Source organism: Dromiciops gliroides, chromosome 1 (assembly GCF_019393635.1).
Source record: "Dromiciops gliroides isolate mDroGli1 chromosome 1, mDroGli1.pri, whole genome shotgun sequence".
Lineage (NCBI taxonomy): Eukaryota > Metazoa > Chordata > Mammalia > Microbiotheria > Microbiotheriidae > Dromiciops > Dromiciops gliroides.
This window is the reverse complement of record NC_057861.1, coordinates 48,722,522-48,750,073: the sequence shown is the minus strand read 5'-3', so window position 1 is coordinate 48,750,073 and position 27,552 is coordinate 48,722,522. Positions and strand designations below refer to the sequence as shown.

The window sequence follows — 27,552 nt, the reverse complement described above, 5'->3', positions numbered from 1 at the left end:
CTTAGTATAGATAATTTAGCCCTTATCTAGGAAGGAGCCTTTGTATTGTATCTGCTACAAGGTGCCAGAGGGTGTGGAGGTTGGCCTGTTTCCCCCCACCTCTTGTGTCTCAGTTAAACTTTGGTTACAGTCCAAGCTCTCTGGGCCTATTGTTCCCCTGGAGTAGGGAATGTCTGTGTTGAGGTGAAGGTGACTTTACTTAGGAGTCTGTCAGTAGGTCCTGTGGTTTCCTTGGGGCGAGGATCAGCTGGCCGTAGTAGAGTTTTAACTTTTAGACTGATTTCAGAAAGAAATTTTACACATTCCTAGTGCTCCTAGTTGCTGGGGAACTTTATACCCTTTGCACTCTGTTCACATTATCCAGGCATGGGCTGGCTGTATACTATGTGAGTCGTTGGCAGTGATTTATTGCTTCAGGGCACCTGTAAAGCCAGGCTTGGATCATTGTAAATTTTTGCTAAATAGTAATAAATGGCATGCAGTACTTCCTACTGATTTCTCAAATTTTCATATGTACTTTCCATAATATCTCAAGTTAAAATTAGATTTTACGTAGCTGATGATAAACAAAATTCCCTCATTTTATAGATGAGAAAACTCAGGCCAAGAGTTTTTAATGACTTGCCAAAGGTCATATGACACCTTAGCCTTAGTGAAGGAGTGAGAGTTAGAGCTCAGGACTCTATTGGGTAAAAACACTTGTTAAGCATTTGCTATGTACCAGACACTGCGCTAAGTGCTAGGCATGTAAAGAAAGGCAAAAGACAGGTCCTGCCCTCTAGGAGCTCACAGTCTAATTGGGAAAACAACATGCAAACAATTTGGAGGTAATCCCGGAGGGGAGATACTAGCTGGTGACCTGACAAGGCTTCTTGCAGAAAGTGGAATTTTAGCTAAGATGTGAAGGAAGCTGGGGGGCTGAGGGGAGAGATAGAAATGGTGGGAAAGGAAGAAGCTTTTATTAAGTATGGGCCAGGCACTCTGCTTAGTGCTTTACAGATAGTGATCCTCATAGCATCCCTTTGAGGAAGAGCTTTCCGGGCTTGGAGACAGCCAGTGAAAACCCACAGTCTGGAGGTGGAGTGTCTTGTTCTAGGAATAGCAAGGCGGCCACTGTCAGTAGATTGGAGATTATGTGGAAGGGGACGGAGTGGGTGGAGGATCACTTGTAAGAAGACTGGAAAGGTAAAAAGGGGCCAGATTAAGTGGGGCTCAAAGGCTAGGGGGTTTGATGGGATTCTGTAGGTGATAGGGAGCCATTGGAATTTATTAAATGGGGGGGTGATGTGGTCAGACCTGCCCTTTGGGGAGATCATTTTGACAGCTGAGGAGGGGATGGACTGCAATGGGGAGAGGCTTGAGGCAGCCAGACAGGCCAGAAGGTTAGTGCAGTCATCTAGATGTGAGGTGACGAAGGCCTGCCCCGAGTGATGGTCGTGTGGGGGGAGAGAAGGGGGAGGATGAGATATTGCAACATGGTAGTTAATAGAATTCTTACCACCTTGCTTTTGTGTGACTGAAGAGCTGTCCTCTGAGCAGCTTCTTAGACACCTAGAAGCAGTCCAGCATTCTCTGTTGTGAATGAAACACTTGGAGAGGGGTGGTTCAAAGGGATACGGAAGTAGCTCTCTAGACCTTTTCAGACCAAGGCAAAAATTGGCAGCTGGTGGTGCAGTAAGATAATCAAGTGCTGGGCTTGCAGACAGGAAGACCTCAGTTCAAATCCATCTGCAGTCACTTGTGTGACCCTGGGCAAGTCACTTCACCTATATGCCTCTGTTTCCTCAGCTGTAAAATAGAGGTCATAATATAGCACCCACCTCCCAGGGTTGTGAGGCTGGGATGAGATAGATAATAATTGTAAAGTGCTTAGCACAGTGCCTGGCACATAGTAGGTGCTATGGAAATGCCAGCTCTTATTAAATGGTTGAGAACCAGACTCATATTAATCCGATAACAGGTGCCGGCTGCTCCACAGAGACTGTTACGAAGTCTCTTGATTTGGAATGAAATTTGTGAAAGGCTTAAAGGCTTGATTCTCTTAAACCCTTGAGCATTTACTTTGCAGAATGTAGCCTATATACTACCAGACCTTTTCCCACCCATAGAAGGGTTTGTACTCTGGTTTGTATAGGCTTACCCATATGTTTGGGAGGTAGAATATCACTAAAGTCCTCTGATAACTTTAACTTTAATGCCTGGAACACATGACTTGCTTCCCTTAGCTTTCCTTTGTACCCTTTTCATACAGCAACAGATCAACTATTGAAATCCTGAATCCTTAATATTTATTTTTAAGGCCCAATTCTGGTGCCATTTCCTCAATGAAGCTTTTCTTGCTTCCCTGTTCTTCTCTTTCCATGGTCCACCCCAAGCCAAAAATGATCCCTTCCTTAGTTGTCCTCTGACACAAAGCTTCATTCCCGTTTTGCAATTATCACACTTGAATTTATGTGCTGTTTCTGTATCCTGTTTCTTTCCTATTAGCTCAGAAGGAAGACAGCATCGTTATTCATCTTTTTATTGTATCCTAAGAGGCAAATAGTGTATTGCAGGTAGTGGCTTCTTAACATTTATTTAATTGAACTGAATACCAGCTTAGCATTTGTGTTCTTGAAACTCTCCCACTTTTCACTCCCTCCCCCCTCCCTCTCGTGGAACGATAAAATACATAATCAGATGTGTACCTGGCTCAGTCAAGATTCATCCAGTGTTATGGATAGAGGAAGCATGGGGAGGGGGGGGGTATAAAAGAAAAGGAAAATGAGCTTAAGAAGCACATTTATGCTTAGCCTAGACAATGAATGGCTCCCTCTGAGCATAGATCTCTTCAGCCTTGTCAGCTGTTACACAAAGTTTATAAGCTCAATCCCTCTGATGAACAGTGGCTTTGCATCTTAGAATTCCTGGCATGCTGCCATTAGCCTTTAGGGCTGTACTTCCTAGATGGGACTTGGAACACTGCATGCACACACACCGCTGATTTGGCAATTTCTGAACATTTTAGTTCCTTCTGAAATGTTGGAGTTGAAAGGAGATGAGATGATTGTTTTGTTCTAGTGGCACCATTAGAAATTCTCAGGCCCCAGTAACTCCTTAAGGATTTGGATGTTCCTTTGGCTTCTGAATTAATGACAGCTGCTGTTTCCAAAGGGGTTCCTGGGTGGCCCCCCGCCCCTTAAAAGAGAACATGTTGGTCAGACGTTGTTTTGCTAATAAGTCCTAGACCAGGAGTCAGGAGCCCCTGGTTTTCTGGCTTTGTCTTTACAAATAAGTGACTACATGACCTTTGGCCACTCCTGTGCTCTCTTGGGAGCTACTCTGGGCCAAAGTAGTCACTGGTGGGTGGCTGGTTTACACAGAGGAGCTTGAGGTTTCGGTCCAATACTTAATGGCTGCTTTGCTGGGTGTTCTGGTTCAAAGAAACTTAGGTCTTTATCTTTTCTGGACTTTGTTGCCTTCAGTAAAGAGAGTGATTGGTTTAGATTTATTTACTTGGGCTTTCTTTCATTTTAAGCCGCAACTTGGACAGTGGGAAACATTAATTTCTTGCAATTGTGATCACAAGAAGAAACCTGGATCTTTTTTGGACCTGCCAAGAGCTGACATAGAGATCCTAGTGACCTGTGTAGATGTTTGCCTTTACACAGTGTTTAGAAATATGTTTGGGTGGTTTAGACTTTAGAATAATGTGCCAAAGTTATATGGTATATTTAGGGAGGAAGGAAAAGATACTCAAGTTTGTGAAACTAAGAGCTTCTACACTGGACTTCTATACTTTCCCTCCTATCTTTTTTTTCTTTCATCCTCCACCCCCCAACATACAGCCCCCCGGGTGGATAGATACAGACTGCAACTGCAGTAATAAAGACAAGCCAGTATAAAGCTGCTGCTTTTTAATCTTCGTGGTCATTTGTTTTTTGAAACAATGTTACAGACAGAAATTTCCTCAGGTATGTTCCCTAATTAGGGAAATGCCTCCTGTTTATTGCATTGTATCCTGTTCTTGAGAATGGTTCGTTGATCTTTGTCACTTTTTGAGAAGACTTATCCAAAATATTTATTCTTTATTTATAAACTACTGTAGCAACACTTGATTCAGCTGAATTTGCTAAATTATAAGCAGCTTTTGGATATTAAAATAGTGGATAACTAAGAAACAAATGCTTCTGTGCAACCAAAATAGTGGTGCTAGTCCATGTTTCTAGACTGTCTTGGAGTTATGATGTGCCTTATAGACGTTTTTGATCCTTGCTGTGAGGAACGCAGGACAGATAAAGCTCTGAAACCTCAGAAGCAAAGTGACTCGTCCAAGAGTCCCCCAGCTAGGAAGTGACAACACTGGAATTTGGACCCAGCTGTCTTGACTACCGACTCCACTGCCCTTTCCTCTCTATCACGCTGCCTTTCAGAAAGAATGGCTACTGCCTACAAAACAGTTTTGTTTTTTAATGGAGACTATGGCAGTCCTCTGGTTCATCCACTCATAATTTATGAGAATTAAAGGCAGGGATGCAGGTGTTCTACCAGGCCCGGGAATTTCCAATACTTTTGAAGTATGGGAAATAGCATTCCTTTGCCATCGTTAGTGTGGGGAACTGGCTTTAGAGAAGAAAGCTGATGCTTTCTTAGATTTATTTATTTATTTTTATTTATTTATTTATTTTTACCTTTAAACTAACATTTGCACTAATACCTCTCCAACTCATAGCTGGCTTTATAAAATCACCACTATCCAAAAAGAAATTGGTGGAGGACAGTGTGGAATTACACTGTGAGGCAATTGGCAGCCCCATCCCAGAGATCCAGTGGTGGTTTGAAGGAAACGAACCTAATGAGACCTACTCCCAGCTGTGGGATGGTGCTCGGCAGGACCGCATCAGAATCCATGCCACCTACAATGAGCATTCTACCAGTACTGTCTTCATCTCTAACCTCACAATCAGCGACTCTGGCACATATGAGTGTCGGGCCAGCAACGACCCTGACCGCAACCACTTGTCGAAGAGTCCCAAAGTCAAGTGGGTTCGTTCCCAGGCAAACGTAATTGTCATCGAACGTGAGTGGCCAGGCTGAAGCACTTGCCCAGACTCCACATTTCTTTGGATGTCTGAAGTTTGCCGTGTACCACCTCCTACCTCCCACCTTTGCCCTGTGGCTTTCTGAAAGCCCATTGTCCCTCCTCACTTCCCTGCTTTGGCTTTGTAGACCTGAGAAACTTCTTCCCTCCTGTGAGTCTCCCTCTCGTTCCCTTACCACTGAGGCCCTGCTCAAAAAGGGTTGTGTGACTTTGATATAAAATGCTCTCTGACCATCTTGTGGTGCTGGATTCCAAAGGCTTAGAACTGTTCCATGCCCCAAGTTTTCCTGTTCTCTGTTGGCAGATTTCAGAGTCTTGAGTCTGCTTGAGGGCTCTGTTTTAACTATTACTAGCAAACTAGTCCTTTGGTTTTTCTTCTCCGAATACTTTGCCTTGCATCCAGAGGAATCCTGCCGTTTTCCAGGTGACACAACCATTTTTGAAATGGCCATTGCTGCGTCACACAAGTAGATCATAGTTCTTGGTGTTGTGAACCAACCTTGCCTACAGAGCTGAAAGTCTAGCTTTTGAAGTAGGAGCGTTTACCCAATAGCGATCTACTAAAATAAAAGAGGTCACTGCTTTGGGAACGCTGTTCTCTTTGAATTGTACTCGATTTCCTAAGACAGCTTTTTGCTATTCAAAGCTGTGGCAGCCAAGTGACTTAAAATGTTTCCTGGCTGAGAATGCAAAGCCAGCTGCCCAACGTAGTGGGGCTGTGCCCAGGTGGCCAAAACAAAGAACACTTTTCAGCCCTGTATGAACAAATCGTTGGGTGGTGCCAGGGTGACCTGGACATAACAGGAGGGTGGACATATGTCTGTCTGTCATGGTGCTTAGTTAACTGTTTGTGGGGAGGATTTCGGTCTCAATTTTGACTGCTTGAGGATATATATATATATATTTTTTAAAGATTATTTTTCTTTACTCCTCCAAAAAAAAAAATCTTAGTGTTTGAGAGCAAAGGCAATTGTTAGTAATAATTAAAATGGATATTTATCGAATACTCTAAGGTTTCTGAAGTGCTTGACGAATACCTAATTCAGTTGACATGACAGTCCTTTGAGGCACTTCTTACAGCCGACATCATCATTTTATAGATGGGGAAACTGAGACCCATTTTCACATTAAGCTAATTTTAAAGGTTTCTGAGGCTAAAATAAAAGTAAAGCAATGGATGGATGGCAATTAGCCTATTGCTAACAAGGATGTATTTGTTAGAGGTATAGAGAAAATTTCTTCCTGCAGAAAGAACTCAAATTTGTTTTGGGATTAAAATCAGTTAATTCTTCCTTGAGCATATGCCTATTAAGGTAATGGTTAGGAATGCTACCTGTCTATGTAGAAAATAGTTTTTTTATACAATCTCTATTTGATATTTGGTCTCTAGGTTTCATCAATGTCCATTCTTCCCTCTCACTCCATAAAGTAGAAAACTATAAAAAATTTAATGGGGATGAGAAGGTAAGAAAGTGGAAGGAGAGAGATTTTTTTTTTTTAATTCTGAATTTGACTAGATGGGTTTTTTCCCCCAATCCTTTTGTTAATTTTTTTTAAACTAACTTTGTCCTTTTCTTTTGTAAAAATGTAGGAAGCAACGTTTGGACGGCTGTGGATGTTACTGACCAAAAAACACTCCTGACCTGTACATTGGACCAGACTTCAACTCAGATTCAGGGTCATCGTTGGCTTAAAGGTGGCAAGATCTTGAAAGAGGATACATTGGATAGTCACACCACAGTATATGAGTAGGTTTTTCTTAAAATTAATCTCTCTACAGAGGTAGCATTTCTCTGTTGTGGTTTGTTTTTTTTTTTCAGATTTCACAAGGGCTACAGCAAGATTTTAAAATACAATTTAAATTAATATCTTAAAAGCCCTCAAAATGCTTACCCCTAACCCCTCTAAATTCTTCATCCATCATATTCCCTAAGGGTAAGGAGCAATGTGTGGCTGGGTGGGAGTTGAGGCTGTGGGGAGGCAGGGGACTAGGGAATTTCTTGGCTTCTGGAAGCACAGTAACCCCAGCCCTTCAACCAAATCCACACCTAAGCATCTTTGGCTTAAGCCACCCTGCCCAGTCTTTCCAAACCTTGAGCAATTTCAGGCAGGTTTTGTTTTTTTTTTTTTTAGTGAGGCAATTGGAGTTAAGTGACTTGCCCAGGGTCACACAGCTAGTAAGTGTTAAGTGCCTGAGGTCGGATTTGAACTCGGGTCCTCCTGACTCCAGGGCCAGTGCTCTATCTACTGCGCCACCTAGCTGCCCCTCAGGCAGTTTTTAATAAGCACCTACTAGAAAAAGATTCAGGGCCTGTAGACATGAAAAGACATACAAGTTTGATTGTATGTGAACATAGTAAAACCTCAACTAGATCATTCATATATGTATGTGTGTGTGTGTGTGTGTGTGTATGTATATATATATATATATATATATATATATACATACATATATATAAAAAGCAGAGCACATAGAAAATTTTAGAAAGAAGGATTGACATTGATTGACTTGAACAGTGTCCAGTTGAAACATCTCAGTGCTTTGCTCCTTAAAAGGAGGCGAACATTGTCTTTACAAAGAACCAGCATGACTTCATCAAGAAAAGGTTGTACCTGCATTTCTATTTTTGACAATGTTACTTGGGTGGTAGATCAGAGTAACAATAATTAGAATTATGTACTTTTAAGGTTTGCAAAGTGATATGTGTATAAAGATATATTAAGTGACTTGCTCAAGGTCACACAGCTAGTAAGCATCAGACCAGAGTCTACCCATTCTTCTTTCTAGCTAGCCACTTTGTGGATCTGGGTTATCCAGATTTGAACAAAGGGCCTAGCAGTCTGTCTAGCTATTCTCATGGACAGGGTAGAGATGTGGGGTAGGAGTAATGTAATGAAGTAAAATTGGAACTAGTTGAATGGCTGGACTCAAGAGTCATTAGTAATTGATGTCATCTTAAGTAGCATGCCTCTGGAGTCTAACAGTGATTTGGATAAAGACGTAGATGCCATGCTTATCAGATTTGCCGGTGAACTGAAGACTAGGTGTATGAATAGGGATTCCAAAGGATTGGTGATAGGGCTTCTTAACCTGAGGTCATTGGGCCCTTAAGGAGTTTGTAGATAGATTTAAAATGAATTTCACGGGGAAAAAATTTCATGTTTATTTTCACTAATCTCTAATTGAAGTTGAGCATTTTCTTCAGTTGTGAATAAAAGGAAAAGGGTTTCATAGGTTTCACTAGGCTGTCCAAAAAAAGGTTAACAACTCATGTTAGAATTTGGGGTTGAATCTAATGAGATTAAAAGTCATAGGAATTGTGTCAGATCTTGTAAAGAGTCTCTTGGCTCTCTCTTGTCTGGTGTTTGGTTTGCACTCTTGGCTTGGCCCTTTCTTAAGACAGCATAGGTCTGATGGCATGAGACCATGAGAAGTTATGGGACATGTGGTCAATTTTTTACTGATATATTATATTAATAAAATAATATTATGCTTACTGCCAAAACTGGTTGCAGTAGCATTTTTAAAAAACAGCTTAATTTAAAAAACCACAAATGTGTTTTCCCGCCTAAGCTTATTTCTGTTCACTATGCTATATCTCTTTGAATTATTCCTCATAGAAGATGTTCACTATTCCTTCTATGTTCTAGTCTTCTACATTCCAGTTTCTTTATTGGTGTAATTCTGGACCTTTACCAAGGGCCCAACTTTTAGCCACCTGGAGGGATGGCAGCCATATGTGTCCACATGTCTTTTGTTTTCTTTCTTTCTTTTTCTTTTTTTTTTTCTTGCAGGGCAATGAGGGTTAAGTGACTTGCCCAGGGTCACACAGCTAGTAAGTGTCAAGTGTCTGAGGCTGGATTTGAACTTGGGTCCTCCTGAATCCAGGACTGGTGCTTTATTCACTGTGCCACCTAGCTGCCTCCCACATGTCTTTTCTAAGATGCTAAGAAATGTGAGGTTGAACAGTTTGTTGTAGTTGCCTGCCCAGTACCCTCTCCCATTGTGCCCTGTTCAGCTGAGGGCCTCACCTCTTACTTTTCTGAGAAAATAGAAGTCATTTGCTATGAGTTCCCTCTTCTCTCCTTTTTTCATAAGCCCTAGATATCATCCCTAACTCCTTTTCTGCTTTACTCCATTCTCTTCTAAGGTGCCCCATCTCTTCACTAAGACCAACCCTTCTTGTGTGTACCTTAAGCTTCTCCCCCCCACCCCCACCCCTTTTTGCAGGGCAATGAGGGTTAAGTGACTTACCCAGGGTCACACAGCTAGTAAGTGTCAAGTGTCTGAGGCCAGATTTGAACTCAGGTACTCCAGACTCCAGGGCCAGTGCTCTATCCACTGCACCACCTAGCTGCCCCTTGGTTTGGAATTTAAAGCCCTTTCCAGTCTTCTATCTTGTTTCCCTTTGTGTACCCTGTGGTCTGTCAAACTGGCCGTGCTAGTCTTTATATTTGTTATTGCAGATCCTTCTCTGTGTCTTTGCACACATGGTCCCCACCACTAGAATGTACTTCCTGCTTACTTCCACCTTACACAGTTCCTACTCTGAGACTTGGCCTAATCTTGAGCTACTAAGGTCCTCTCCCTTCAAAAATCACCTTGTGTTCATTTTATCTATTCTTGTCTCCCTTTATTGAATGGAAACCCATTGAGGGCAAGGACTAGTTCACTTTTGTCTTTCTGTCCCTGGGCTCTAGCTCAGAGCCTGGCACAAAGGTAGCAGCTTAATAAATGGTCATTGATGCAGAAAGTGATTGTGGATCAGTGGAACAGCCCAGAGAAGGTTGATAGCAAACTCCTGAGCTTTAGTTTCTGGTAGCGGAGGAGGCCTCACACCAGAATCCTGCTAAAAGTGTGGACTTTTGCCATTTTGGGGACTTGGGAATAGCTTTGTCTGTGCTACTCTTAAGGAAATCTGTATTTCCGGTTAAACCTCTCATGTTAACATTTCCACATGTGAATAGCTGTTTTGTAGAATGGCAAGAGCTGGGCCTACTAATGGAAATACTAGCCCATTAAAATAGCATAATAAGCTTTCCTTCTCATTACCATCAAGTCCAGAAGGTGTTCAGAGCCAAGGCGTCATGCCCTTTGTGTGGAGGAGCTGATGGGCTTCACTGCCTCTCTTCCCTCCCCTCCCATGGCAACAGGGAAGCAAAATGAGGATTAAAGTATTTATAACCTGGCCCTCCTCCAGTGACCTCAATTCCTCGGCTGAGTGGCTTTTGGGAAGGGGGCAACATACCCATCTGTAGAATTAACAAACAAATCATTGTGATCAGTGCCGGCCCTAGGATGACAGAATCAGCAGTTCTGTCATGTCAAATTCTCCAATAGAAATGATGGGTTTCTCTCAAATTTGAAACAGAAAAGCTTTTGAATGGTCAGAGAGAAACTCTTTCATTCTTCTTATCTGTGCCAGGTACTGGTAAGAGACTGGTCTTTCATAGAATGACTGGAACGGAGTTTTCTTCGGTTGGAGGGCTAGTAATTGGGTGTAGGGTCTGTTGGCTTTCAGTCCTGGAGCCCAAGGGAAGTGACTGGAGGCAGGAGAGTAACTGACATGGACATGGTACTCCAACGTTTGTGGAACATTTGACCTCCAGTATCCCACAGGGTCTCACAGCAGCCCTTTGCAGTGGATATTTCTGGTACAATTTCCATTTTACAGATGGAGGAACTGAGGCTCTGGTCTACTGACCTTCTTGCTGTCTTCTCTCCTCCTCCCCCCCCCCCCCCCAGGACTTTCCATGACTTTACCTTTTTTTTTTTTAGTGAGGCAATTGGGGTTAAGTGACTTGCCCAGGGTCACACAGCTAGTAAGTGTTAAGTGTCTGAGGCCGGATTTGAACTCGGGTACTCCTGACTCCAGGGCCGGTGCTCTATCCACTGCACCATCTAGCTGCCCCATGACTTTACCTTTGCTTCTCCCAATCTCTAGCTCCCCTCAAGGCACAGCTTGAGTACCAGCTCTTTTTCCTGACCCTAGCCCCCACCCCCAAATCTGCTTCTCATTTATTTGGATGTATTTATCTGTATATATGACCTCCCCCCCACTCCAATAGAATATAAAAATCCCTAGGAAGCAAGCATTGTTTAATCTTTGTCTTCCCTGTGCCTAGCACAGAGGTGGTGACTTTCAGAGGCAGGATTTTGAAAGGTCTCTGTTACTCTCAGGCTGGCGCAGTACTATACCACCCGGAAGGCAAGGAGCATTGGTGCTTGGTTACTGTCCGCATTTCTGTTGTGGTAGAAATTACAGCCCTATCATGTTGGAACTCTAAGGGGTGTTAGGGATTATCTAGGTCAGATGTTTTCCTTTTACAGATGAAAACACTAAAGATTTTTTTTCCCCAGGGGGATACACCCAGCTTGTGGCAGACCTGGGATAAAACCCCACATCTTTTGGCTCTTGCCGTGTTGTCTTCTTTACTTGAAATGACTGATGAGTTTCTGAAGACTTCTGTCTGGATGGGAGGGCAAAATGTTCTCAGAAGTACTCGGCTTTTCTACCGGCAGGGAACTAAGAGCATCCTAGACTCATGAACAGTTTACCATCCTTCAGAAGTGAGGGGACCTTCTAGCCCTTAGAGAATTCTTAATTAGTATAGGAATATCAAAGGAGCCTCATACCTGGGTGATATCTCTGGCATGCAGTTTACTTTCTTTTTAGAAATCCACATAGACTCAGACCTTCTCTGTCCTTCGAAAAATGGGGGAATTTGTATCAGTTTTAGTACCTGGGTGCTGTATTGACCAGCTATACTCTTGTTTTTGTTTTTGTTTTTGTTTTTTGCGGGGCAATGGGGGTTAAGTGACTTGCCCAGGGTCACACAGCTAGTAAGTGTTAAGTGTCTGAGGCCAGATTTGAACTCAGGTACTCCTGAATCCAGGGCCGGTGCTCTATCCACTGCGCCACCTAGCTGCCCCCAACCAGCTATACTCTTGATGTCTATGTCCTTGGAGTTCCACTGTAATTGACTGATTTTTACCCCCATCACCTTAAACCTGTTTTCTCTTTCAGGGTTGAGTCAGAGGATAAATCTGGGGAGTATCAGTGCGTTTTTCTTCCAGAACTTGCAGGAAAGGCTGATGTACAAGTAAAAGGTAACATCTATCACTGGACCATAGCCCAAGGAAAATTTTAATTAACTAAATGTTGATTTATTGGAGGTGTAAGGGGTTGAGAGAAAATTGCAGAAGTCATTAGCAAGCCAAAGGGAATGTTTATCTGGGAATGTAATGAATATGGTTCCTGAAGATATTTCTTCAGAAAGTACTTCAAGCAGATAAATATTGGTATCCTAAGATTTGTAGGGCCTCATATTCAGTGCCCTTTTGGGTAATCCTTGAGTGAGTGTGGACTTCAGACTGAAAGGCCAGTTCAGCCCATGGGGACCCATTTCCACATTGAACCTAAAGCTACCTAGACCTGATAGCAAGGCAGTAAAATCAAACTCTCAGAAGACTTCAGGAAAATGCAAAAATTTGTGCAACTAGGAAAATCATAATGTGCAGTGGTGAACATTTCTTGTAGAAAACTGAGTAAGAACTCGAGCTTTTGTTTTATTAGTAAACGAAAGTTACTTTAGAAATAAAGGGACTTATTGTTGGCCATATTAAGCTAAAATAAGTTTGTCTTGAGCACAGTCTTATATATCAGGGAGGCCTCTAGAAATTGGTTTGCGGATGACAAGGTTAGCTTGACTAGGTCCAGTAGCATTCTTTTCTAGCAGGGTGAATTAATGGAATGCTACACAGAAAAACTACTGAGATGGAATAAGATGATTTTATGTTTAGGGCAATACATAAAGCCCTTATTGATTGAAGAGCTGATTTTTATAAAGTAAATCCCATTTTCCCATTGACTTAATTCTGTCAAATGTGTGTTTTACAAAACCATTAACAAGAACGGGATTAAGTCTGTGGCATTTTTGGTGTTGTATGTTACAAGTACATTTGCCACTTTATTTTACTGTTCTACCTTTGTTACCTTGTAAAGAACAAAATTATCTTTTGTGAGATTAAGGTGCCGTCTACATAGAGGGAATTGAAGTCATGGGAGTAAATAAGATTGCCAAGGATAAAGAAAAGTGGATCTAGGGAAAATCCGCCTGAAAGGTTTGGGAAGAACCAAGGAGGAGTGATCAGAGAAAGAAGCAAGAACCAGAAATGTGGTCTCTGTGCTGAGAGAAGACAGCCTTTTCAATAGGAGGAAGCAGAACATTCTTCTAAAATCTGCAGAGGCCGGAGACCCAGAATGGAAGAAATTGTGATCTTAGTGTGGTGTAGAATGATGGAGGCAGAAAGCCAAAGTAAAGTCCTTTCCGATGCTAGAGCTATGCTCTGAGGGAGTTTGGTTAAAGGATTAAGGAGAGATTAAATGACAAGGAGGAGATAGAGCCTTTGTGTCTAGAAAACTTTCCCAAATTTAGCAGTAAAGGAGAAGAGATGTCACATGGATAGACTAGAAAAGATCAAGGTAGGACCTGAAATTTTTGGTAGTGGAAAGAAATTAATGGCAGAAAGATTAAAAGTGCACATCCCTACTCCAGCAAAACCTAAAAATCTCAGCAGACTACATGATGATCAAGGAATTCTCTGTGAAGCTTAGGGAATTTTCCCCTAGAAGAAGTCAGCCAAAGAGACCTGGGCTATGGGAAAGAGCTACTGCCAGCGCAGGTAGACAACTGTGTGGAGCCTGCCTGGCTTTGTACAGAGGTAGGAGGACTGCTCCTACCTACGGAAGCCCCATAGAGGTCAGCTACTGAGGGTGGCATCGACCAGTAAGTACAGTCACTGTAGCACTCAGAACTGGAACACCCTGACTCAAAGGTCAATTAAGGAGGTGGAGTTGAGTTCAGTAACTCAGGTGACAGTTCTAAGCTGTGCTAGGGCAACTAGGTGGCACAGTGGGTAGAGCACTGGCCCTAGAGTCAGGAGGACTTGAGTTCAAATCTCAATTCAGACCCCTGCTGTGTGACCCTGGCCAAGTCACTTAATCCTCATTGCCTTAAACATCTGGAGTCACGTCCAGTCATCCTGATGTATATCTCACCACTGGACCCAGATGGCTTTGGAGGAGAGAGTGAGGTTGGTGACCTTGCACAGCTGCAAGTCATGAAATCACATCCCTATGTCATGGTCCTCTTCAAGAACAAAGGACAAACAAGAACAATAAGCAGGACTGAGCAACTAACCCAAAGATGCATCAAGAGGCCCAGGCTGACCCTGACACAAAGCTCTAATTCAGGAATGAGGGCTGGAGATATGGGAGAACTCAAGATACTGAGCATTCTAAGGGATTACAACAGACCCCGAGAAACCTCAAAGTCCCACCTAGAAGGAGAGAATAACTTGCCAGCAACTTTGAGCAGGGACTCAGGAAAAAGAAATTCTCTCAGCACTACATGAATACCTAGAAGAAGTGAAGCAAGAGATTAAAAAATAAAAACTCTGGAGGAAAGAATTCGAAACCTTACCCAAGTAACACTCCCAGAAATGTGTGACTTCCTGAGAATTCCAAATACAATATTTGGGAACTTCTATTAGAGATAAGAGATCCTGGAATAAAGTGAAGAACAATTTACACAGCTAAGAATTCTACAGAGGGAAAAAAAAAACCTTTTATTGTTTCATTAAAAACCATTTTTGAAAAAAAAAATTAAAAATTTAAAGCTTTGGGGGCATGCCTGATGAAAAGAACAGAGATAAATAAGAACTTTGAAATGTAGACACAAGACTCAAGAGAAACCTAGAAAGAAATTTATTTGAACAGAGGCCTATGTCTGGAATCTAGATTGTCTTTAAAGAATATTGAAGGAGTTAAATAAGACAAATAGGGGGCAGCTAGGTGGCACAGTGGATAGAGCACCGGCCCTGGATTCAGGAGGACCTGAGTTCAAATCTGGCCTCAGACACTTAACACTAGCTGTGTGACCCTGGGCAAGTCACTTAACCCCAATTGCCCTGCAAAAAAACAAAACAAACCAAAACAAAAATAAATAAGACAAATAGAGGGCCTGGGAATGAATTGGTTCTGTTCTAGAAGTTTTAAGGTGGGAGGAAAAGGAGAGAATAAAATGAATACCTGTTTTTCATAATGGGGTATGTATGTGTGAAAAGTAAATAAATATGGAGATACAGGGAGGATGATGAACCTTTTATCTGGATCAGAGAAGGAAATGAACATGTGTGAATGTGGCACAGTTTTGTGTAAAAATACTTTAAGTTTAGCAGAGAAATTGGTAGGATGTGGTCGGGTGGGTTTGAGAAAGGATTATACTGAGGAGGGAATAGCTGCAAATAAAATAGCAGCTTCCTGAACGAAGCTTTTAAAAGGAAAAAAGAACTGGAAACTAAGCAAATGCCCATAACTTGGGGTGACCGAGCAAACTGTGGTACATAAATATAATGGAATCTTATTGTACCGTAAAAAATAACCAAGGTGAGGCGTGAAGTGAGCAGGACCAGGGGCACAACTTTATGCAGTGACACCAACATTGTAAAGAAAGGCTTGAGAACTCTTATGAAAACAATAATCAACCACGTCTTCACAGCATCTGTGATGAAGCAAGTTCCCACGGGGGGGGGGGGGGTGGGGGGGGTGGAGTTTTTAGACCTGGTCGGTCACTGTGTGGATTTCTTCTGCTTAATAATCCTTGTTAACTACAAACAATCACATTGCCTTTTTTTTTTCCTTTGGTGAGGCCCCCCAAAAAGAAAAAGCCATTGAAACATTTTCAAGGGTACAGAGGAATTCAGAAAGAGGGACAGATGAGCAGGACAATTTTGAAAGTAACTTGGATTTATTATTGAATTTATTATAGTCTTTTAGAAAAGGAAGTAGTGCAGAATAGAGACGTCCGATTTCTTAAACAGTCCTTTCTGCGATCTACGTTGTATAGGGGAGTGTCCATCTTTTAATGTTAGACCAAGGTCCTGGAGAAATCAAGGGAATTGCACCAACAGCACAGGTCTCCACAGTTAGTCTTAGGTGACTTGTAGAGACGGCTGTCTACCTCTCTAGATAAGTGGCTGGAAATAGTGTTGGGATTATTGGCAAAAAAGAGAAGTCATCTTGGCAAAGTTACTATCAGGATTTAGGAGTAGAGTGGAATTGCTGAGCCGTGAGTGCTCAGGCGAGGTTATATACCTAGAATTTGGCTATACTTAATTGACATTACCACTCGTGCTCAGCAGTCCTATAACAGAACTAGAGCAAAGCTTAACCTGTGGTTTGAGACCCCACATGGGATCATGTAACTGAATGTGGGGGTTGCAAAAAAATTGGCAACAGTAAAAGGTTATGTATACTTTGTATACTTATTTTATATACCTCAGGTCATGGAAATGTTTCTAGGGCGAAAAGGAGTTGCAAGTGACCGTGTGGTCACAGTGGAACATGGAAAGAGGTGATACAGCTTAGCAATAGAAGCATAGGCAGCAGTGATGGGAGAGAATGTTGGAGCAGGTAACAAGCATTAAGCCCTTGCTCTTTATGCTGATCCTTGGAGGGGTATGTATAGTTCTGAGAGATGGAGAGGTCCAAAGTTGGCCCGTATCTATGTAACTTAAGAGGTAGAGGGGGATTGGCTCGTTGGGGTAGTAGTAAGAAAGCAGGTTCCTAGAGGGTCTGTCAGCATGATTATTGAAATGCCCAAGGATGATGACAAGGGATGAAGGGGAAAAGAGAAATGGTAACCTACTAAATTCATTTAAAAGGTACCTGGAAATGAGTAGATGCATAGCAACAAGGTTGATAAGGTGGTACAAATGGAGTGAGTGGACCTTGAAAGAGGAAAGACATTTAGTTTTAGAGAAATGATTTGGAAAGGTGAAGAACAAAGAATATAGATTGCCTGCCCATCCTGGCCTTTGGAATTGAAAATGGAAACAGTGAGTGTTCAGCTATAGGAAGGATTGAAACAAATGAGGTATCCTGAGGAGAACCGTGCTTCTGTGTTCACTCAAGGCAGTAGGAGGAATGTTGGTTGAAAAGTTCGAGTGTGTACCACAAGGAATAAACCTAAAGTAGAGAAAGGTGAGAAGAGCTGTCAGAGATGAGAGTCGAGTAAAGTGAAAGGAGTGGGTAAATACAGGGACTGCATCATGTGTTGAAGAGGGCCCTGAGCTGCAATGGAAATCTGGTAAAACACTGTGGACGGTGTTAGCATCAAGCTCTGACAGGTAAAGCGTATGGCCTTCCTCTCAAGTAATAATCTGTTAAGTCCCAGCCCTTTGGTTGTCTAGTTTTGTGTGACTGTTGGTAAGGGACTGTGGTTTTGAATTGTTCTGGAGCCTGTCTGGGAGCAGCACAATATATTTATCAGGAAAAAAAATGAGAATTTGACATTATAAAGCAATTTTTGTTAAGCACATTAATTCCAAAAAAAGATGGAATGGATTTAGCAATTGCTGAACCATGTGGTGGTGGGACTGGATGGGGATTGGAGGGAACAGGTAGGTGAGTGAGGGTTCAGGAGCAGGTAGTATGGCACCCACCCTCTCCTTGGGCAGAAACACTGGCTAATGAATGTGAAGAAGCCTGTCTCCAAGGGCTGAACCTATGCGCTCCCTCATTATCCCTTAGCTGCCCCAGGAGCTCTGCTCTTAATCTGATGCTGCCATGTCAGAGAGAGCTGGGAGGAGATGTGGCTGTCGCTGCTGACAGATTAATCTCACACTTTGTTCTTTTAGGTCCTCCAAAGGTCGTGGTTGGCAAGAAGTCAGAACATGGGAATGAGGGAGACTTGATAATACTTACATGTAAGAGTCAGTCATATCCCTCTATTGAACACTGGAGTTGGTACAAACAATATGAGGCTGGAAATAATGTGGTAAGTATCACACTGCGTAATCTTTGAATTACAATCTCTGTGGGGCTTTGCAATCTCTAGAGTCCTGCCCTGTGGTATGGGCAAGTATTAGGATCCCAGATTCAGAGAGCAGAGGATCAGGTCACATAGCTGGTAGTTAGAAGCCTAGGTTTGGAAGGGACTGAAGAGACCTCTTTCGCCTCTTGTGTTTCTGATGAGAAGTCTGTGGCCCAGAGAGGCTGTGACTTGCCCAAGATCTCACAGGGAGAAGGTAATTGGCAGAGCTGAGATTCTCTGACTTCTCTTTCCATTGTACCATGCTGGCTTCTGAGCCCCCATTTTTCTCTGATGATAACTCCTCCTTCTTTACAGAACATTGTAAATGGTAGTGAAGGGAGGTACTTCATAACAGAGACCCCTGAGAGAACAGAGCTGCAGATTCAAACAGCGGATTTGGAGAAGGATCCTGGCAAATACGTCTGCAACGGCACCAACTCCGAGGGCTCCGATACTGCTACGATCACCTTGAAGGTCCGCAGCCGTCTGGCTGCTCTCTGGCCCTTCCTGGGTATTGTGGCAGAGGTGCTGGTTCTTGTCACCATCATCTTCATCTATGAAAAGAGGAGAAAGCCTGATGACCTCTCAGAAGGTAAGGTGCTTCTTCCTAACAAGATGGGAAGGGCAACAGGATAATTGGTAGAGTATTTTAAAAATCCCAAATCTAGACCAATGGCTTTCATAAACAAAGTGAAGTCTCTTTTCTCCAGAACAATTCAACAGCTATATGGTAAATGACTCATATCATTTTGGATGCTGTAATGGATGCAGAGATGAATATAAATTTACATCTGTCTTATTTGTTCATGGTGGGGAGTAGAAAAAAATCTCATCTTCAAGGAGCTTGGGGGGCCGGGGTGGGGGCGATCAAAGCAAGGTCCAGAAGAGAGGTACAGACAGCAGTGGTGCTATTGGGGGCTGGATGAGGGGGGTGTGGCAGTCAGGAGAGAGGACCCAGGTTCTCCTTTACTGAGTGACTGGACATAACCCCTTTTCTCTCTGGCCCTCAGTTTCCCCCTCTGTTAAATTAGATGCTCTTTAAAGCTCCCTCTGGTTCTGACCTTCAGTGTTTTATGTGCTAAGTTCCCTTCTAGCCTCTAACAAGCTGTGGTTTTGCTAAGTACCAGTACTCCCTGCGATTTTTTTTTTAAGCTCCCCCTTAAATTCTGTCCCTGAATTTTCATTGCTGAAAGCCTGTGCATGTGGTTTTTTTTTTAAGTGTTTGTCCCCAAGCTTCTGCAAAATATTTTCCCTGCTGGTCCCTGTTCTTTGATCTTTCTTATATTTCATATCCCTGAGGGCTTATACATGTCCCATGCCAGACACTCCAACCCCCCAGGCCCTCCTTTGGCAAATACTAGTCTGTTGAAAAGAATTTTGGACAAAAGGTTACATGTCTGGGTCTTGTCCCTGACTTTGTGAACTGAGGTAAGTTAGTCATCCTCTCTGACTCAGTTTTGTTGCTGTCACTTGGAGAGCAAGTGCCTCAGTGAGGGAGTGAGAAATCCCAGGTTCCTTCCCTCTTCTTGTAGGAGAGACGTAAGCTATAGCAGAAAAGGATGGTGTGAAATCTCAAGGAGGAGCTGACCTCATTTCCTCATAACCTCAAGAGGGACTTTCCTCCTTTTTTTCTTTTTCTTTTTACAGTCACTAGACTGACAAATCAGGGAGATAAATGTAAAAGATGCTGCACATCTAGATTTTAGCAAAGCATCTGACAGTCTCTTGTATCCTTCTGGACAAAGGTGGGGCCTTGTGGGTAGGATGAGGATAGTACATGGGTGGCTTTGTAGCTTTTTAAATGTCCAGCAGCTGGGTCTGGGTCTCTAGCATGCTTCAGGGTTCTCTCTTTAAAGATGTTTTATTCAGCATTTTTATCATTACAAGGCTTCAGAATTTTAGTAAAGGTATGAGTTCAATATGAATCAACAGGGTTATGTGGCCACTAAAAATGCTGAGAGAAGGCTGCTGCTCAAGGAACAAGGGAGATGACATGGCCTCTCCATCTTCTGCACTGATCAGACAACATCCAGAGGATTTGGGCTTGGGCAGCTTCTCTTTATTGATTGATTGATTGATTGATTTAAATTGGGGGGGGGGGGGGCAGGGCAGTGAAGGTTAAGTGAATTGCCCAGGGTCACACAGATAGTAAGCATCAAGTGTCTGAAGCCAGATTTGAACTCAAGTCCTCCTGAATCCAGGGTTGGTGCCACCTAGCTGCCCCCGGGCAGCTTCTCTTTAGAGAGACATGAACAAAGAAGAAAAGCAGGCCCATAGAATGGTGACTAAGATGGGTGAGATACAAATGGAACCCAGCTGAGGATCATGGGAAGAAAATAGGGGAGAGAAGTGGGAAGGTGGTGGTTGTCTTCAAGTAGCTAAAGGATTGTCACAGGCAGGAGACTGGTTCTAATTCAGAACAAGGACTCAGGAGGTGGGAGCTAAATTCAGGCTCAGTTCCAAGCTGCCGTTAGTTGCACCTCACTGTTATGGATTGGCTCGGTAGAGTGGGAGCTACCTTTAACTAGAAATAATTCAAGGAGGGATTAGGTAACTACTTGTGATGTTGTGAAAGGAGAGTCTGTATCAGGTAAGAACTGGACTAGATTACTTTTGGGTCCCTTCTAGCTTTAAGATTCTGCTGTTTATGTGAATGACCGAATCTTTCCTTGCCCAAGCTTGTGGGTCTGAGCATCCGGCCTCTTTCCCACTTACGTGTTTGGTGTAAGGGAAGGAACAGAGGGAAACAGGCAGGGAAAGGGACGACTTGTACTTTCCCCTTCTGGACCACCTAGGTGTTAGATGGTGTGGAGTGGAGGAGTTTGCTTCAGCTGAATAAATGAAAGTACTTTTCATTCAGTTGAGCAAAATCTGTTAGGCGAGGGATGTTGGGACTTGGAGAATTCCACCAACTTTTTCATTGGCAGATAACCATTTCCCATTAAATGATAAAGATAGCTCTGAAGGGGCTATTCCTAGTTAGAAGAACATGAGACTTAAGTTCTAATTGCTTTTTTAAGGGCATTCCCTTGTTCCTGAATTGCTTGGTGGGTAGCAGTTATCTGTTTTTAGTCCTGTGGAGTTTGTTGTCAGAGGTCAGTAGGAGACAAATAAGTCCAGGTTAAGTGACAACCGCTTCATTTTTTACTTGTTTTCTCCTCCTCGCTTCTGCTGCTAGCTGAACCCCCACGTGGTAAGTGAATGGCACCTCCAGCTGTCATTCAGCTTCAGCCATCAATCACATCAGCTGTTTGAGTCCCAAGCATGAACTTCTTGACTTTTGGCTTTTTGCATGACTTCCCTTCTCTCTCAGGAAACCTGAGCCAAGATAGCAACTCTCCAGATGCACTTTATGCTTGCTTGAAGCATGAATGACACGAGCAACCTGTCCTTCCCACTTTTCCCTGTCTGCATGTGTCTAGCATCAGGAATTCCCCAGTATTAACTGAAGACTAGCATCACAGTTTGGGGGGGGGGTATGAGCAGGGGATTGATATCCACAATTCTAACTCTTATTCTTCCCCTTTCTTACTCATTGGTTGAGGTTCAGATCTCAGTGACTCACATACCTAAGAATCACTGAACAGCTTGTGTGTCCACTCTGGCCTCCAGAAGGTGCTGAGCATCCTGTCCTGTTGGAATGCATGGAATCATGGGGCCTGTATTTGTATTGTGCCCTTGGGGCCTTTTGTGTCTATTTTATCTAAAATAGAGACGCTGACCTTTTACCCTCCCTCTGTCTGAACAGGGAGATGGTGTGGTTAAAACGAGTTATGTTCAGAAACAGTTGGAAGGACCTTAGGGATTTCTAGTCCAACTTCTCCATTTTTTCCTCTAGGATTTAGACCTAAAAAACCCTAGATTTTTGTGAAGGAAAATGGACCATTTATTTGGGGATTGATTTGTCCAAGATCACATAATGTACTGGTGTTAAAATCAGTTTCTCAGGGTGAGGTCATCATTGAGAGCCTTTAAGAAGCTACTGGCTCAAGGAATACCCTTCTAAGGCAGGATCTTGTGACTGCTTTTTCAACCATGAATTCATCATGGGGGTTGGGGCTCACATACACATTATGGAAAGAAGACTGGACCGGGAATACAAAGCCCTGTCCTCCAATAGGAGCCGCTCTGGTTCCCTCTATAGCCGCAGTAAGTGCTTCAGATACCTTATCTGTAAAGCGAGCAAGTTGGACTCTGTGATCTCTAAGGTACCTTTCCACCCAGATTCTTTTATAACTCTGAGATGTGTGCTCTTGGGCAAGCTTGTGTCACTCACTAGGATCCGGGAAAATGAGGGTACATGGGAGAGCTGATCATTAATGGAAATAGGACAGCCACAAACTAGTTCTAACCCTTGTATTTTTTCTCTCTTTGTGATTACCCCTGCTTGAGAAGATGAGGATGGCGGGTCTGCACCACTGTAAGTACTGGTTGTAGTACAAAAGGGGTGGGGGAGCCTTTCAGGGCTTTGGTGCCTGGCCTGTCTGGATAGTGCAAGAAATGAATGATGCTTGTGTCAGGGAATTTTCAGGTCGTATCTGTGAGGTGAGACACCTTATTCAGGGATAGCTTCTCAGTCTTGACTCTTGTGCTTTTGGTGCGTCTTTGTAATGCATTCCATATTCACCCATTTCAGTCGGTCAGCTAGGATGCCAGGTACTGTGCTAAGCACAGTCCCTGTTCTTAGGGAGCTCACAACCTAATGGGTGAAACAACATGCAGACAACTGTGTACAACAGTATATACACACAGGGTAAACAGTGTATATATTCAGGGTAAACTGGGGTAGTCTGGGGGGGGGGGCGTTTTTTGTTTGTTTGAAGTGATTTGCCCAGGGTCACACAGCTAGTAAGTGTTACATGTCTGAGGCCAGATTTGAACTCAGGTCCTCCTGACTCCAGGGCTGGTGCTCTATCCACTGCGCTACCTAGCTGCCCCAAACTGGGGTAGTCTTAAAGGGGAAGGCTTTTTGACAGGAGACTAGACTTTGGCTGAGACTTGAAGGCAGTGAGAGAAGCCAGGAGGCCAAGATGAGGAGGGAGAGAATTCCAGGTATGGGGGACAGCCAGGAGCTGGAACGTTGTAGTCGGAGCATCCAGGGAGGCCAGGGACACTGGATCATAGAGACAGGGTGGGGGATGAAGCATAAGGAGACTAGTGTGGTAGAAGGCAGCCAACTTACAGAGGACTTTGAAGGGCAGAGAGGGGTATGGGTTGCCGCTGAGGTTTGGAATGGAGTGGGAATGAGATTGGAGATTGGGAGGCCAGCCTGCAGGCTGTTTGCAAAATCTAGGCATGAGGTGATGAGTGCCCACATTAGCGTGATTGCATTGTGGGAGGACAGATGGGGGGGGGCATAAACAAGCAATGCTGGAGCAAAGATAGAAACAGCAGGACTTGGCATCCAGTTGGGAATGAGGGAATAAGAATACCCAAATAGGCCACCTAGGTTACCAGCCTTGGGTGACTAGGAAAATGGTGGTGCTCTTAACAGGCAAGGGGAAGCTAGGAAGAGGGGGGAGGACTTTGGGAGAAAGGTATGAATTCCTTTTTAGACAAGTTGAATTTAATAGGTCTATGAGATAGCCAGTTCAAGAAGTCCAGTAGGCATCTGAACGTGAGTTAGGGCCAGACAAATAGATCTGAAAATCATCTTGCATTGAGGTGATCGTTAAATCTGTGGGAGCTGATGAGATCACCAAATGAAAGCGTATAGAGGGAGAAGAGAAGAGCACACAGTTAGCAGGCAAAGGAGGCTGAGGAGGTCTGGTCATACTGGGAGGAGCAGGGTCACAAAAACCTAGAGAGGAAAGAACAGGAAGGAGAAGAGGGTGATGGATGGTGTCAAAGGTTGCAGAGAGGTCAAGAGGGCTGAGGACTGAAAAAAAGCCGATAGATTTGGTTTTCAAGCATCATTAGTAACTTTGGAAAGAGCCGTTTTGGTGGAATGTGGTGGTTGAAGACCAGACTACAGAGATTTAAGAAGAGAGTGAAGGGAAAGAAGCGGAGGCACTGAGGGTGGGTGGCTTTTTCAAGGAGCTTAGCCACAAAAGGGAGGAGAGATAGAGGCCAGTAGATGTTTGGCTCTCTGCCTAGACTTCCTGTTTTCCAAGTATGCCAAGAGGTTCTCTTTATCTTCCTAGGAAAAGCAGCGTGTCTCCAAATGACAAAGATAGACAAAACGTTCGTCAGAGAAATGCCAACTGAGCAAAGGTGAGAAGACTCTTCCTTCTTAATACATTTAGAGTAGGGGATGGGAGTTGATTTGAAAGCCTGCCAAGTCAACTTGTCATCTCCACTGGCATCCACCTTCTTATAAAGACAAGATCACTGTATCATGGGATATCTAAAGTGTCCTTAAAAACCCAATTCAGCATCTACAATTCCAGATTGCTTAAGCATTGGAACAGAAAAGGGACCGCAGAGAACATCTGGTCAAATTCCTTCGTCGTATAGGTGGGCAAACAGACCTGTTGTGGAGTGGAAGGGACCCTGTTTGCTACATTGAGTTGACCCTGGCTCAGCCACTTCCTTGGGATAACCTGGGGGCAAATCAGTATACCTGTTTGGTATACTGAGGCTTGGACTAGAAGGATCTCTTAAAGACCTTGGTCAAGGAAGTGCCTTCCCTGTCTGTAATAAGAGGGAGTGAGCTTAAAAGCCCTAAGACCTTCCCTGCCTGACATTGTGGGCTGAGCGCACACACGAGAAATAATGAAGTAAATATAAATGGGTTTCTATTATGGTCTGGCTTGGCACAAGTGTCTCCTGCTTTTTGTAAATCCCCAATATATTTTAAATTTTAGTTTTGCATCAGTAGATAAATGAGAAGCTTGAAGTAAAAGTATTGATTTAGTTCAGAGATTTTGGTCTAATTTTGTTCTGCTTGAGCTTGAGGTCTCGCTTGAGCTGGTCTTTTAGGGCAGATCGAGATAGGCACTGGACCTTTGATTTCATCCTACATGAGGAAGTTCCCTCTACCAATGGAGGTCATCACCTCCTCTATAACTTTTGAGTCTTCTGTGCCTAGAGCCCTGAGAGGTAATGGGACGTGAACCCAGGTCTTTTTGGCTTCGAGGCCAGTTCTCTGTCCTGCACCATACTGCCTCTTACAAGCTGGTTCTAAATACTGTCCTGGCTTGTGGCTTGACAAGAAAGGAGAGGGAGGGACAAAGAGGGAGAGAGCTTAGTATAATTTATTTCAACTTTTGGCTCATGTGTCAGTTTGGTTTCGTTCCTGGTAAATTAGGGGATTGTGTTTTGCTTTGCTCAAAGATGCCTTGATGTAAAAACTCAGTGCATATGATCTGAATAACAAAGTGTCCATTGCTCATGAATAGGCATGTGGCTGTTCTATAAAATGAAATAGACTTATATGAGTGTTCTTTGTGAATAGAAATCATTGCTCACAAATAGAGTGCTTTTTACATCCCATTTGTGCCTCACAAATACCTCAGTGATATTTAACAGTATCCTTATTTTACTCCTAAGGAAACAGGCCATGAGAAAGAGACTCTCACAAAGCTCCATAGGTTGTATATGACAGGTTCGTTCCCAGGCCATCTGACCAGTGTTCTTTCTGTTGTACAAGGCCATGGAAGGGCCTGAGATGAGCAATAGGTGTGATTTATGTATTCCTAGAATATAAGGAATAATTGGGGGGGAAATTTCTATCTCTTGGAATCAGGAGACCTGGGTTTTAGTCTTTGCTCTACCATTCATTTGACATGTAACCTTGAGTAAGTCACTATACTTCTGGACCTCAGTTTTCTCCTTTATAAAATAAGGTTGGAAGTTGAGAGAACCCAACTTTCTTATCCTTGGTGGTGTAGCTAGTAACAGGGCCCATTTTCATCAGAAGTTTTAGTTGGTGGATTTGGATCACCTCCTTTTTCCCTTGTTCCACTTATTCCTTACAGTTTTAGATAATCAGCGGTGAAAAGATGGGAGTGAAGTAAGAGTAGCCAAAAGCTAACCAGTTAATCAGAACTTTATAAATAGAAAGAAACCGAAAATTCTCTTCACTGTTTTCTCCCCAGGTGACTTCTGATGAAGACCTCGCCTGGATGGATGTGTGTGTGTGTTTCTTTGCAATGTAGCATGGAGTATATTCCTAACGTACCTTGCAAAATCCAAGTTGTCTTCACCAAATTATAGCAAACTAAGTTGTAAATTCAAGTACTTTTAAAACTTGTTGGAGGGTGGTGTTTCGTTTTTTAATGTTTTTAGTGTTTTTGTTTTGGGGTTTTTCCCCCGCTATGTGTAAATTTTTGTCCCTTGGCCACCAGTCAGTCTGGTCTCTGGCGTCAGTCCCTGGGGATGTGGGGTAATAGCTATCACAATCTGCGTGCCTGTCCTCTTCTGGATTTCTCTACCCTCGTTCTGGGCAGTGAGTCACAGAATTGGGGAGAGTGTTCTCTTGGCAGGAAGAGTCCTTTCTTTTTTTAGAGGCCCTCCTGCCAGTAAGGGAGAAGATTCCATAGTGGCTGGCCATGTGTTCTAAAAGGGTAGAGTATGTAATATTGTGTTGTATGGGGAGAGTCCAGTGGGGCAGAATATAATCTGCCTCTGCCCAACTAATCAGATGAGGTGGCTTTAAAAAAATATTGGTTCTGCTGACCTGCCTGTCTGAAGCAATTGCTGTCTTGTCTTTTTAAAGAAAAACCATATTTAAAGCCACAAGTATTAGTTGCCTTTCTTGGAGATGTTCAAATGACCTTTTCTGTGTGACATGCTCTGACCTCAGTGGTTAAGAATAAGTGATGGGCAAGCAGCTACAAAGGCCCCCCTCTCATATTCCCTGAATGTTCTTGCTGGCACTGCGCCCACACCCTGAAAGGTCCCTTGCTCCTTTGGTTCACAGTGTAACATCTGACATCCCTGCAGGGAAACCCACACCACCTGCTAAACAGAGATTTGAGTTGTTATGTTAATCTTGATGTTCCAAGCTTGCCATTCATGGCCTTTTCTTCCAAAATGCTACCTTCCAGCTAGACCATGTAAAAGATGGAATCTGAAATCTAGCAAGGGTGATTGTGGTAATAATTTATTGCACAGACTTATTTAGTATCATAATATCATTGGCACAGCAGAGCCAACCACACAGTAGGTGGCAGGACTGTTGTATTTTCTTAGGCTAGACATGTGTACAACAGTTCTTTATCTTTATGTGCACATAACAGGCAACAGTAAAATCAATTCCACTTGAAATGTTGGCTCCTCACCCCCATCTGCCCTAGGAATCTGTGGGTGCATAAATACGTACGTGTGTGTGTGTGTGTGTGTGTGTGTGTGTGTGTGTGGTTTGTGCTGATTGCCAGTGTTCCCCTAGTATTTTGTGACACCCCTGCCTGTTAACATTTCATCAATAAAGACATCTTTTTCCATTTTCCAGCATGGTGTTCTGTGTAATCCTAATTGTGTCTAATTGATTTAATTTGCTGAACATTTTTTAAGAGCTTCCTGTGTTGTAAGGCTATCTGCTAGGCACAGAGGCTACAAAGACAGTGAAACAGTCCCTGTTTTCCAGGAATTTGCATCCTCCTGGGAAGATTGAACATTTACACAGCAGTAAAAACAAGGTAGCTTGAAGG

The 27,552-nt window shown here is 43.2% G+C and overlaps 1 protein-coding gene across 3 annotated transcripts in view; it reads left to right on the top strand.

Moving 5' to 3' along the window:
• Window positions 1-27,352, top strand: part of BSG (basigin (Ok blood group)) — a 30,642-nt gene extending 3,290 nt beyond the window's left edge. The window contains exons 2-10 of one of the 3 annotated variants that reach the window (XM_043985118.1): window positions 4,712-5,059; window positions 6,672-6,828; window positions 12,109-12,191; window positions 17,784-17,923; window positions 18,275-18,551; window positions 21,138-21,152; window positions 22,355-22,379; window positions 24,103-24,172; window positions 25,999-27,352. In XM_043985118.1, coding sequence (XP_043841053.1) covers window positions 4,712-5,059; window positions 6,672-6,828; window positions 12,109-12,191; window positions 17,784-17,923; window positions 18,275-18,551; window positions 21,138-21,152; window positions 22,355-22,379; window positions 24,103-24,166 — 1,109 coding nt within the window. In that variant the 3' untranslated portion in view covers window positions 24,167-24,172; window positions 25,999-27,352. The remainder of the gene's footprint in view (window positions 1-4,711; window positions 5,060-6,671; window positions 6,829-12,108; window positions 12,192-17,783; window positions 17,924-18,274; window positions 18,552-21,137; window positions 21,153-22,354; window positions 22,380-24,102; window positions 24,173-25,998) is intronic. The other 2 variants (XM_043985127.1, XM_043985135.1) reach the window with 2 other exon arrangements.
• The last annotated feature ends 200 nt before the right edge of the window (window positions 27,353-27,552 follow it).